This window comes from Jaculus jaculus, chromosome 1, assembly GCF_020740685.1.
Source record: "Jaculus jaculus isolate mJacJac1 chromosome 1, mJacJac1.mat.Y.cur, whole genome shotgun sequence".
Classification (NCBI taxonomy): Eukaryota; Metazoa; Chordata; class Mammalia; order Rodentia; family Dipodidae; genus Jaculus; species Jaculus jaculus.
In genome coordinates, this window is record NC_059102.1 from 217,060,968 (window position 1) to 217,074,453 (window position 13,486).

The window sequence follows — 13,486 nt, forward strand, 5'->3', positions numbered from 1 at the left end:
GATCATGAGAACATCCTGGGCGACATGGAAACATACTGTTTCAAAAAATGGGAGGAAAAGCTGGGGAGATTGTTCAATGGTTAAGAATGCTTGCCACTTAAGTATGAAGACCTCTCTGGCTGGAGACTGTTAGTTCAACTCTCCACAATTCATGTAAAAAGAAAAGGAAAAAAAAAGAAAACAAAACAACAAAAGAAAAACCTACATGTTGTCATGTACATCTGTAACTCCAGGATGTGGAGTTTGGGGGGGGGGGGCGATGGGGATAGGAGAGAACAGAAAATTGCTAAGACCACCTGAGGTTCTCTTCTGGCTTATGCATTCATAAACACACACACACGCATGCATGCACGCACGCACGCACACACAAACTTTTTCCTAAAGAACAGGGGTGGGGGGAGTTCATCTGTAATTCATACTAGCCCTTATTTAAGAGTTTACCAAATTGTGTGGACCAGCAATCCTTCCTCCTGGGCATTGGTTTGGTCCCTTGTGTGGGTAGGGACAGGATTGACCAGTGTAGTCCTGGAAACCCAGGGCTTTGTTGATGCTCAGGCATATGGGATGATAGAGTGTATAAGTGATGCAGCTGTGATGTTTTCTCAGAAGGTGGGACTGGAGATTGAAGAGAGTTTATTTGATGGTGGTGATGACAAAAAGTCCTCACATGTATTGGGGCTGGAGATACAGGTTAGCACCTTAAGGTGCTTGCGTGCAAAGCTTAAGGACCCAGGTGCATGTCCCAGTACCCACGTAAGCTAGATGCGCATGGTGGCACATGTGTCTGGAGTTTGCTGTGGCTTGAGGCCCTGGTGTGCCCATTCTCTCTCTCATTCATAAATAAATAATTAAAAGAAAATCCTCACATATTATGTTATTGGAGAATTTTAGCCTTCTTTTGTAGATAATTATAAAACCAAGGACAATTTCATCACTTTTTTTTTTTTTTTGGTATAGCTGTTACATATAGTAGAGTCCTTCTACCAGAATATGAGCTAACTGACTTCTTAAGGAAAAGAGAAAAAAGAATGATTCCTAGATACTTTCTTCTTCCAGTCCAGTGTATGAATATTTCACTACACTTTTAGTATAAAGTGTGAAACAAAAAGATAAAAATAGCCGGGCCTGGTGGCGCACACCTTTAATCCCAGCACTCTGGAGGCAGAGGTAGGAGGATCGCTGTGAGTTCGAGGCCACCCTGAGATTCCATAGTGAATTTCAGGTCAGCCTGGGCTAGAGTGAAACCCTACCTCAGAAAACCACTTAAAAAAAAAAAGTTTTTATTTATTTATTTGAGAGAGTCAGAAAGAGAGAGAGAGAGAGAGAGAGAGAGAGAGAAAGAGAGAGGGAGGGAGGGAGGGAGGGAGGGAGAGAATGGGCATGCCAGGGCCTCTAGCCACTGCAAATGAACTCTAGATGCATGTGCCACCTTGTACATCTGTCTTATGTGGGTCTTGGGGAATTGAACCTGAGTCCTTTGGCTTTGTAGGTAAACGCCTTAACCACTAAGCCATCCTTCTATCCCTAAAAGTAAACTTTAGAAAATTCTTAAGTTTTTAAAATGTCTATTTATATGTCTTCATCCATTTTTGTTGCTATTAAAAAAAAACTACTGAGTGGGATTTTGAAGAAAAGGTTTAAGTTTGTACTGTGGCATTCAAGGGCAGGGCTATAGCATCTTCAGCTGTGGTAAAGACCTCCTGGCAGATGACATCACACTATTGGAGTATGTTTGGAAGTGGGAATTTTAGGAGGTGCCAGACTCACTTATAAACAACCCATTCTCACAGGAACAAATCAATCTAATAGGACTTGACCAACTTACTCCCAAGAGGCAGCAGTAATATGTTCATAAGGGTGACACCTTCACAGCCTAGTTTACTTTATAGTAGAACTTATCTGTTAAAGTTCCATCATCACAACAACCCACTTAGGACCAGATTTTTAGCATTGAACCTTTGAGGGACAGGCCATACAATCCATTAACAAGAGTATTTTGTCTAGAGAACAGATCAGTGTTGAGTTGGTACAGGGAAATCTGACAGACTGACAGACTAATCTAGAATAGTCAGTCTATGTAGGATGCCACAGATTATCTAGGACATTCATATCTAAACATTTAAGAGCATATGGCTAGATCCTGGCTTCTCAGTGAGTGGTCCAGGGACCCAGGAGCAGATTATCTAAAACTATGGAATTGAAATTGAGGTCCGAATGAAAGTTGATGAAGCTGTGGCCTATATTTCATTATGAGGTCTTACTTTTAAAAAGCATATATTTATTTTATTTCCACACATGTACATGCACATGAGAAATATGAGTTTATGGGTACATAAGGACTTCTTGCTGCTTCAAATGAACTCCAGATGGATGTGCCACTTTGTGTGTCTGGCTTTACATGGGTACTGGGGAACCAAACCTAGGCTGGCAGACTTTTCAAGCATGTGTGTTTAACCACTGATCATCTCCTCAGCCCAGGTCTTATTTTTAACCATTGACAAAACTGATCATACCATTCATTTTGCTTAACTCCCTCAGTTTTCTCTTCAATATTAGGATGTGAACAAATGGCTTTCCAGGAACCTACAGGGTCAGCCTAACATTCACCCTGTTGCTGACTTCTGCCTGGTAGCTGGTCCTTCTCCTTAAAGGCTTTTGTATTGTTCTCTTTTGCTGTTAGTTTCGTGGGATTGCTATAACAAAGTACCACAAAACTGAGTTCTTTCGCAGCTCTTCTAGAAGTCTAAAAATCAAGGTGTTAATAAGGCTGTTCTATCTCTGAAGGTTCTAGTAGAAGACCTATCATTGTCTCTTCCAGCCTCAGGAAGCCCCACATACTACCTGGCTTGGGACAGATTCATTAAAACTTCCACTTCTATCTATATGTGATTTTCTGCTCTTAGTGTCTATCTAAACATGACATTTGCTGCAGTCAGTTTGCATTGCTGGCAGAAATCACCTGAACAAGAGCAGCTGGTGGGGAAAAAAGGTTTATTTTAGCTTACAGACTTGAAAGGAAGCTCCATGATGGCAGGGGAAAACAGTCGCATGAGCAAAGGGTGGATATCACCTCCTGGCTAGTATCAGGTGGCCAACAGCAACAGGAAAGTATACCAAACACTGGCAAGGGGAAGGTGACTATAATGCCGATAAGCCCACCCCCAACAATACTTTGTCTCCAGGAGGCTTTAATTTCCAAATCTCCATCAGCTGGGAACCTAGCATTCAGAACACCTAAGTTTATGGGGGACACCTGAAACAAACCACCACAACATTCTTTGTATGTCTGTGTTCACAATTCCTCTTCTTACAGTGACATTAGATTCCAGTGAGCCCCTGGTCACATCTTTATCAACTGATACAAATATCACTGTTTTGTGTGTTTTTTATTTAAAGATACCTTATTCAAAATACCTTATTTAATAATGTTGATTGATCAATCCTGAACTCATAGCCACTGTACACAACATTTATACAACTTGTGCCTGTGGGAGGCGTGTCTCCATGCATATTCTTCATAAAACACCTCATAGAGTTCTTGAGCTGTACAAACAGGACAGGTCTTCAGCACTACTCTTAGGAGCATTTTAAATGACAAGATGAGCATCAAAAAGCATAAAGGTGTGAAAAATACCATACTAAGTAGACCATGAAAAGCACTTTAGTTTTCAGTAGGAGAGTGGCATTAAGAACGTTAAGTGTTGCTTTGAATCCAGCTAGGCACATTTATATCAGGTATCTTGCATTTTTTTTCTCTTTGTACATGTCTGCAATGACCATGAAAGCACTATTATTGATTTTCCAATTACAAATAAATTTTAGTTAACAGGAGAATTCCCAGGTACAGAATTTGGAAAGAAAATAGATGAACTATGATCTGTTCTCAGAGACTATAGTTTTAATGAGAGAGCACTTTTTTTTTGAAATATGTCAAGTAATTATTATTTTTTCAAATAGGTTATTTGTGAAAAATATATGGAAGGAAAAATTATTGTGATTTTGTACCAGAAGCAGGGGCACTCACATGTGGCTCTTATGTTTCCATGTCACTGAATTTAGTCACCCCAGCAGCACTTTTGCACATAAGCTGTCTCCTGAGAAGAGCCCAATTCTGATTCTGTCTCTCATGGCTACTGTAACTGTTCCTTCTTTTGCTTTATCCTTGCCACCCCTCCCATGCCTTGACTTCTTCCTCTGAGGGATGATCTGGCTAGATTGTGGTCATCACCTTGCAGGACAGAGCCCTGGTAGTGGTCACAATGTGATCTTCTGTGAACACATTGTCTAGCACCGTAGAGCTCTTTAGTGAATCCTTTCCACCTAGAAATAGGATTCTTCATGTTGGGAATTTTCTTTCCTGGGTCCTGTAAGACTGGGAATCAAAATGGTGTCAAAGAATTCTTCATCTTATCTCGTTCCTGGAAACTAATTCTTAATTCAAGATCTTTGAATAGTTAGTAGATGAATGAATGAATGAATGAATGAAACAATTTGAGATCCATGAAAAGAAGCTGTTATGGGGACACCCCCCCCCACCCGTGGCCATCCATGTCTTATGTCTTTTGTAATGTCTCTAAGGTTCCAGGTGCTATCTCAAAGGGTGGTGGGGTGGGGCCATCCTCCAGTGGCAGCTCTGCCTGCATTAAACTTCCTAACTTTCATAGTCCTTGTATTGATCATTTCCTGTGTTTCTACACACTTGGGCTTTGTGGGAAATAAACGTTATATTTGAGGAGTGAAAGTTTATCCTCAGAAGAATTTACAGTTTGCGTGGAAAGAGAGTATGCACAGCTGAAAAGTTTATAGGTATAGTAAGAGATAAGATGACTTATAACAGCTGTAAGCAGTGTAGGCGTTGAAGGTGGAAGAAGGGTTACTTCAGTTTGGAGTGGTCTGGGATGACCTTGTGGGAGAAGAATGGTAGAGGCTGCTTCTTGGAGGAGAGATAAGGATTGCCAAAGTCAGGAAAAGTAAAGTAGAGTGCTTGATGTCAATAGGAGCAGGTGTCTGAAGCAGTTAGTGCACCAGAACTGTGAGAGGGGCACAGAGGAAAGGCAGGTGGCGTGGATGGACAAAGGTGAGGCCCCTGGTGATTCATGGAGTGATGCTTGCTCTCTTGGCACTAGCTGGAGACAGGACATAGGGGAGAGTTTAGTAAGCTGGAAGAGAGATTTGTGAGCTATGGATCATCTCAGGCTGTATTCATCTGAATAGAATTTTCAGAACTTACTTTTGGAAGAAATGAGTTATAGAAACAAGAGCCAGAATTTGAAAAGAGGATTATGACACATTATCTATAAAGTCCTGAAGAGTGGAGTCCTGAGCCAATAGCAACTTTGCTTTCAGATGTCAGATTATACTAAATTCAGGCATACATAGGATGAAGATGAAGGATAGAGAGTTGGAAACTGTTTCATGTGTGATCCCACTGTGGCTATGTTTAGGTGGGCAAAGGAAAGCCTGTCATTGAAAGGAGTGGAGAAAATATGCAGACCATGCAAGTAATTTTCAAAGGGAAAGTGAGCAATGAAAAAGGCATGTTGTTTGATCACAGGGGGAGGTTGGTACTGAAGAGAAGGGCTTGAGGATGTGCATATAAGATTGCATTAGGATAAACACAGAAGCAAAGGTGAAGAGAGAGGTGCTGGGTAACTCTGATGATATGTAGAGTAAGTCCAGAGAGAATGACTAGTTGGTGAAAAACTTTGGGGGAATCAAATTTGATTCTTTTGCATTAAGTGCCAGTATTAGTATTCAAAGCATTTATATACCCTAGATATACCAAAGGAATGAGTTAGTTATCATAACTTTCCCAGATAATTGCTTTGCTCTGGTCATGCTTAGCTTTTGGAAAGATAATACATCAGGTATTATAATATACTTGTCTTCTGAATGTATGAAAGGTTCTGCTGTAAGCACAGCTGAGATAGGAGAGGGTAAAGGTTGGCTTGAGGCAAAGGTCCTAGAAGATGCTTGAGTGTTCTATCTAGCTGTGTGTTTCGCCGACTCTGTCTGTAGGTCTTCTCAGCTGAAAGCTAGCTCAGATAATGGCTAGCCACCCACTGGGAAAGGATAAGCAGGGAAAATAAGGACAGGTCATTAATGGGAAGAGAGAGCAATGGCCTTCAGTATACTTAGCCCCTGACACTGAGGAAAGCAAGAAGAGGGAAGGGTCATATGGGGATGTACAACTTAGTAGTGTAGACAGGGCCATCAACAATAGAAATATCTAATGTTGTATTTCTCTTTTCCCAAAGGGTACCATGCCGGTGGAAAGGATGCGAATGCGCCCATGGCTGGAGGAACAGATAAACTCAAATACAATACCAGGGCTAAAGTGGCTTAACAAGGTAGGCTGTGTGGGTGTGTTGGAGTGGGGAGGGAGTCCTTGCTGAGCATGCTCATATGGACCACCAAAAGAAAAATGGTTCATTGTGTTCAGAATTTAAAATTCCTTCATAACAAAAACCAACCAGCTAATAGTGATCATAAAACATTAAGTTGTGATATTAGAAATGTTTTATTTTTGGCAACTTGTTACCTCTCTTTAACAGGTATATCTCACCTTTGGTATTTTGGATGACTTTACGAAGCTGTTTGCCATGGCTTCATTAGAGCAGACGCTCCCTTCTCTATATCCCTTTCTTGCTGCTTCTGGCTTTCTAGGCTTAAAGGACATGAGAACTCCATGGTTATTTATTTGGAATGGAGCATGTTAATTTTTGTAAAGGTTTTTTTCAATGCAAAGAACTTTTGCATTTTTCATTAATAGGCTTCTCTTTATGTGAAACCCTGCTTGCATGACTACCTGTCCCCCAAATTAGTTATCATTTACACTTCTCCCAGACACACACACACAAACACACATAGCCTTGATTTATTAACTTCAAAACTCAATTAATCCTAGCTCCTTGGGATAAATCAGGAAGAGATGTGCATTTTTATAAAGTCTATAAAATATAGTTATAATCTAGAAGATAAACTAAATACAGTTTATTATGCTTTCTTTAAAGAGGGCCATGGGAGAAGGTTCTTTCATACTACCAGGAACCATTGCAGTTTTCTTGTTTCTTCTCTACCCTATCCCCCTTCCTTAAGTACATGGTGAATAATTTAATGGGTCAGGCTTTATCTTTGTACCAGGTGCAAGAGCTTAAAGCAAGAGTGCAGATTGTGGCCTGCTTTTAATGAGTGAAAAAGATATTGCAGGATTTTTTTTTTTAAACTTCTAGCTTCATTTTACCAGTTCAGATATCTTTTGGATCTCAGTTTTGTTACTCTTCCCTCATCCATTTTTTTACAGTTTAATCTTACTCTAATTGAATATCTGTTTGAGTACTTTCTGAAACAAAATGGGGTACAGAGTAAATAGAAATAAGTAAGCTATGTGCTTATTTCATCTTCTATTGCATATCTTAAGGTTTTATGGCAAACAATATTTTTCCAGGGAAGTGGTACAGAGAGACACAGGGCAATATATAATAATAATGACAGCTAGCATTTACCAATTGCTTAGTCACTTATTCTAAGTGAGGAATTCTACACATCAATTCACATAATCCCCACTCTGGGAAAGTGCTGTCATTGTCCATTTAAGAACAAGGAAACTGAGCCACAGCAAAGTTAGATAGATTTTGTTTTGAAGAAGAAAATAACATCACCTGTTTGGATTTATATTGCTAGATTACAGCAGATAGTTCTCAATTCTGAAGAAAAACAAGTGGTTTATTTCTGCCTCTTCTTTTTCAAGCAATTACCTTTAGCCACTGAGCCATTTCTCCAGTCAGCCTTTTCCTTTTCTAAAACCCAGAATGTCTACTTTTGCATCTGTGTGTGGAGAACATAGCATCACCATGTCTTCTGTACTGATAGAACACTTGATTGGGTTATAGTCAACTGTTCCCTATAGGAAGCTGACCAGTGGCACTCTACCCTCAAAGATAAGGCCTTGCCCTAACCTCTGGAACCAGTGAATGGGACCTTATTTGGACAAAGAGTTTTTGTAAATGTACTTAAGGACTTGAAAATGAAATAGTCTGGATTATTTGTCCAGTGACAGGTGTCTTTAGAAGAGACAACCAAACACTCAAGCCCCCCGCCCACCACACATACATGAGAAGCAGCCAGAGCATGGAGTGGTGCAGCCATAAGCCAAGGAACTCCTGGAGCCACCAGAAGCTGGAAGAGTCAGTAAAAACGCCTAGCATTTTTTTTTAATTTAATTTATCAGTTTTCTTTTCAGCAAGTACATACAGGGCATCGAAGGGTAGACAACAGTAATCTGGACCCAAAAGAATGTCCTAGCATTTTTGAAAGGAATAAAACCCTACACCTTTATTTTTGACTTCTGGCTGCTAGAACAATGCTAGAATAATGTTTTTTTTTTTTAAAGTCACCTAGTATGTGGTAATTTGTAGGAAATGAATGGACTTTTTAGGGGCTATTTCTTGAGTGGGACTTTAATGGAAAAGGGACCCCTCTTTGTACAATCCAGTTCTCTATTTTCTCTCATATACTGGGGTTCAAACCCAGGGTGTTGCATGTTAGGAAAGTGCTTTACCACTGTGCTCTGTTCACTAGCCATGTCCATGTTTTTCTGATCTTCAACCAGAAGGCAAGAACTGATTTTTCTTTGTACAATCTCTTAGCTTTCCTAGGTGGACTTCCCTACTGGGCTTTCTTCATCTGTTTCTTGGTTAAGAATTCCCTTCCTGGGGAAGAACAGCAAAGGGAAGGGGACTTCCTTGTCATCCCAGGCTCCTCTGCTAGAGTGTGGTATGACCCCAGCTAATGGAAGGGGAACATGCCATTGGCTGACAGCTACCTCTGCCTCTCAGAATAAGCTAGGCTACCTTGTGGCCTGAGTGCTTTGAGGTCATTCCAAAATCTCTTTTCCCACTGAAGGTATTATGACTGTAAGAAAATAGACAGTGTCCTTGGGACTTTTATGCTTTAGTTGGTATCTTGGTCCTCATTATGTTTCTATAATAAAATATCTTAGACAGCATAACATGACTCAAAATACATGTGATTGAAACTCCCACACAGCATGGAACTTGGGTCCTATCATGGCTGCTTTATAAGATGGCGGGAAACCAGAAGAAAGAGACCTCGGAGGGGCCTGGCCTGCTTTTATTTAAAAAAAAATATTTTAATAACAGCAAGCCTGTTGAGGGAATTAATCCACTGACTCGATCTATTCCCCCTAGACACCACCAATTATGGACAAGCTGTAGCAGACAGCTTTAGGTTCACTGAGATGAACTTCCAGACCAGGCACAGGTATGGAGGAAGGGATTTATTGAAGCTTGCAGATCCAGGGGAAGTTCCATAATGGCAGAAGAAGCTGGCTTGACTTTACAGGAACAAACACAGTGAGAGAAAAAAAAAAAAAAAGCCACACAGCACAGCACACTTCAGGAACTCCATCTAGGAAGACTTTGCATACCTTTAAATAGATGTCTCAAACCTACCACCACACCTTAAGATCTGCCCAGTGGCACTACCTCCAGCCAGGTGGCTGCAGATGTGAACTATACACTAATGAAACACTGAGTATATTGGGGGCCATCTATTCAAACTGCCACATAAGCCTATGACCAAATTACCCTCCTGTAGACCCTACCACCTAAAAGTTCCACTTTAGGACCTCCACACTGGAGACCATAGAAGCTTTGGAGGGCACACTCAAACCATATCCAGACCATAGTCTTCAGCATGCATTTTGAATACTGTTCCAGGCCAGAGGCCCCATGTACAGTGCATGGCTGCCTTGATAGTTACTGTCCACTCAGTAATAGGCCTAGTGCTTGGTAAGAAGAAAGCACTCCCTAAGAGTGTCCTGTGCATCCATAAATGAAGATAAAATGCTCCAAGAGGAGCAAATTGATAGCTGTGTGTTAGTTAAGATTTTCAAACTTGGCCAGACATGGTAGAGCACTTCTGTAATTTCATCACTGGGGACTGCTGAGAGTTTGAGTCTAGCATGTGCTGCATAGCAAAACTCTGTCTCAGAGAAACCAAAATCAAAGATTATGAAATGTAAATCTAGTAGATTGGCCATTGTCCTGTCTCTTCTCAATGCAGTGTCTATCCAATGTAGTATATTCTTAGAAAGAAACAAATTGGTGATTAATTACTACCTTAATTTGTCTTCTTTTCCCATTTCTAACAAATGTGAAGACAAGTGGCAATGGAATGGTATTTAACCACACCGGAGGAATTCAAAGGGACAGTGAGGATGTTTGGTAAAACAGAATGATCATGATATGCAGCTTAAAAATGAGGTTTTGGTTTAGATCATGACATTTTTATTATGAGCATTATGTAGTAGGCCAAATAATCTAATGATTAGAGTGATTAGGAGGGCAAATTCCCTTGCCAGAAGGCCCACATAATTTCTTGCTATTTCTTCCTCTCTCCTGCCTACCTCCTCACCTTGTGTGTATGCATGGGCTCTCCAGGATCTCTTACCATTGCAAACACCAGGCACACGTGCCATTTTATGCATCTAGGAAAAGCAGAGTAGATACTGAGGAATCAAATCCAGGTTGGTAGGCTTTGTAAGCAAGCACCTTTAACCATTGAGCAGTCCCAATACAACTCAGATCATCATGGCCCCATTCATTGTTATATGCAATGAGTATTCCTAAAATATTCTTTTATAGTTGATTTATTCAAATTAGAATCCAAAGAAAACCTTCAGGTTGTGTTTGGTTTTATGGCTCTAAAATCCTCTCCTGACTAAATAGTAATTTACATTTTTTGCCATTGACCTGTGAATGAGTCCAAGTTAGTCCTGCATTTCTTTAATTGCTTTCTTGTAATTTCCTGGGCATTTATTTAGGAATGATGAGGTCACTTTTAGGTCCATCATTTCTCTTACAGTACTGTGTCATTCCTACTGTTAGTGTTTGGATTCATATTAGAAATCCACCTGTGCCCCTACCTTGGCTACTTCCCAGTAAAATGGTCTTCAGGCAGTACTAGATCTTTCCCTTGTCTTCCCTTTGAAACAGTGTTGTTTTTGTGCAAATATCAGGCTATTTATCTGTTTAGTTTAAGGAATCCAAATACAGTGAGCATTGAAATATGTTACCAGTATTTAGGGAATAATGAGGAAGAAGATAACAGGATCTGGGACACCAAGCTATGTGTGTTCCACAGTGCTCAAAAGAATCTCAGATGATTTTCTGAACTCAAGTAACATTCATGCCTTCTCCCCTCAGCTGGGCAGGGGTCCTGTTCATATTTACACATGAAAGAACTGTGGTGCATACTCTCTTTCCATTCTTGAATAAATGTAGTCCTGTGTGCAAGACCGACAACAGAGGGATCCCGAGCCACGAAGGCTCTGTAGGTGCCACAGGGTCTACACAGAAGCCTAGCAATACTGTCCCTTGGAGCACAACTATGAGCAGAATGCTTGTCAAAATCTCTTTTAATTATAAAATACTTTGTTTTTTCTTGAACTTTTTTTATACTCTTATATTTATTTTTTTATTGACAGCTTCCATACTTACAGACAATAAACCATGATAATTCCTTCCCCTCCTCCACTTTCCCCTTCATAAGTCCATATTCCATCATATCCCCTTCCTCTCTCCACTAGTCCCTCTTTTATTTTGCTGTCATTATATTTTCCTCCTATTATGAGGGTTTTGTGAAGGTAATACTAGGCACTGTGAGGTCATAGATGTTGAGGCTGATTTCTGTCTGGATGACTGCATTGTAAGCAGTTCTAACCTTCCTTTGGTTCTTACATTCTTTCTGCCACCTCTTCCACAATGGACGCTGAGCCCTGGAAGGTATGATAGAGATGTTTCTGTGCTGGACACTTCTCCGTCACTTCTTTTCAGTGGTCAGTGCTATCTGAAAAGAGAAGCTTCTCTAACCAAAAGTGAAAGTAACATTAACATATGGGCATGAATGTTAAATAAAGTGCTTACAGGGAAGTTTGGTGAGCATAATGTATGCATTTAGCCAGTCAAGAGCAAGTGTTAAATTCCCAAGGCTCATGACTTCCCCTACCATAGGCTTTTGATTAGGTTTTCAGTGCCAGGCATGTATTCCCTTCCATAGAGTGGGCCTCCAGTCCAATTAGAGAGCAGATGGTTTCCCCCATAACAGACATGCCACTATTGCACATGTTGGCTCACATGTTGAGGCATGCCGTGTCAACTATTTTCATCACTGATGGCTTCTGTCTTCCATAGGACTGCATGCGATGCAACTTTTTTTAAGCTTTCTATCAGATGGTCTATAGGGAGGAGGTTTTCAGTGTCCTTGCAGCCCAGGCATGTGGCGTCTTCAGCAATAGGGTCTTATCATCTATTCCTGGTGGGAAACCAAGAGCCTGGGCAATAACCTGTAATGTTTTGGGGCATTAGGGACTTCCTTGGCCAAGAACTCACTGAAAGGTATGGGATACATTTTTTTTTTTAGCAATCTCTTTCCTGCAATATGAAAAACAAATTAAAAATTAAATGCAGTTTTAAAAAAATTACCACTTTATTTCAGACTCTTCAGTACAGTCTTAGTGTTGTGACAGCATCACCACCATCTCCAAGAATTTGTCCCTCCCTATAACAAGGAAATACCATCATTAAGCAGTGACTGCCCATTTTGTGCCTCCCTAGCTCTTGAAAACCACTAAGGTGTTTTCTGTCTGTGTAACTTTTCTTTTTTTGGACATTTCATAGAAATTGGATCATTTGATATTTTTTCAGCACAATCTTTTCAAAGTTTATCCATGTGAGCCAGGTGTGGTGGCACTCAGGAGGCAGAGGTAGGAGGATCCCCATGTGTTTGAGGCCACCCTGAGACTACATAGTGAATTCCAGGTCAACCTGGACCAGAGTGAGACCCTACCTCAAAAAAAAAAAAAGAAAGAATGCAAAGAAAAGAAAGTTCGTCCATGTGGTTGCATGTGTCAGTGCTTCCTTTTCTGAGCACCCAAAACATGCAATAATATCCAGGGAATATGTAAAATACAGTGGAGTAATATCCATTGTGAAGGAGGATAGGTAAAAAGGTAGCTCCTTCTAAGCAGTTTGAGTTAGAGATTGAGGCCCAGAGAGAACCAGGAGATGCCACCTTGCCCTGCACAAGAATGGAACTCTTGGCAGAAATGGAACTCCTGTCTACATTGCCCCCTCTGTCCCAGTCTAGCATGCTACCTAGATGGTCTGGCCCAGGTGGGCTGGCTTTTGGGGCTGCCCTCAAAATCTAAAATCCAAGTGGGTCTTCCCCTTGCCTAAAGACTGATGGCTTCTTCCTGTCACTAGCTCTGCCCAGCTCTCCTCAGTGCCCATGTTATTCTGGCTGTGCTTGCCTCTGCCTGCCTGGTCACAGGGACACGTATAAGTGCAGCTTCCAGGCTAGGTTAAGAGAACCTAACACTATTTCTTGTTCTGAGGGAACTTTTCCGCTTGTCTCTGCTTTATAGTTTGGGATAACTCTGATTACATGCATGATTTTCCTCTGG

At 40.8% G+C, this 13,486-nt stretch overlaps 1 protein-coding gene across 4 annotated transcripts in view; it reads left to right on the forward strand.

Moving 5' to 3' along the window:
• Irf2 (interferon regulatory factor 2) overlaps nt 1-13,486 on the forward strand; it is a 93,042-nt gene that overhangs the window by 38,001 nt on the left and 41,555 nt on the right. For all 4 annotated transcript variants that reach the window (XM_045140990.1, XM_004666387.2, XM_045140981.1 and 1 more), the window contains exon 2: nt 6,258-6,350. In XM_045140990.1, the coding sequence (XP_044996925.1) occupies nt 6,264-6,350 (87 nt within the window). In that variant the 5' untranslated portion in view covers nt 6,258-6,263. The remainder of the gene's footprint in view (nt 1-6,257; nt 6,351-13,486) is intronic.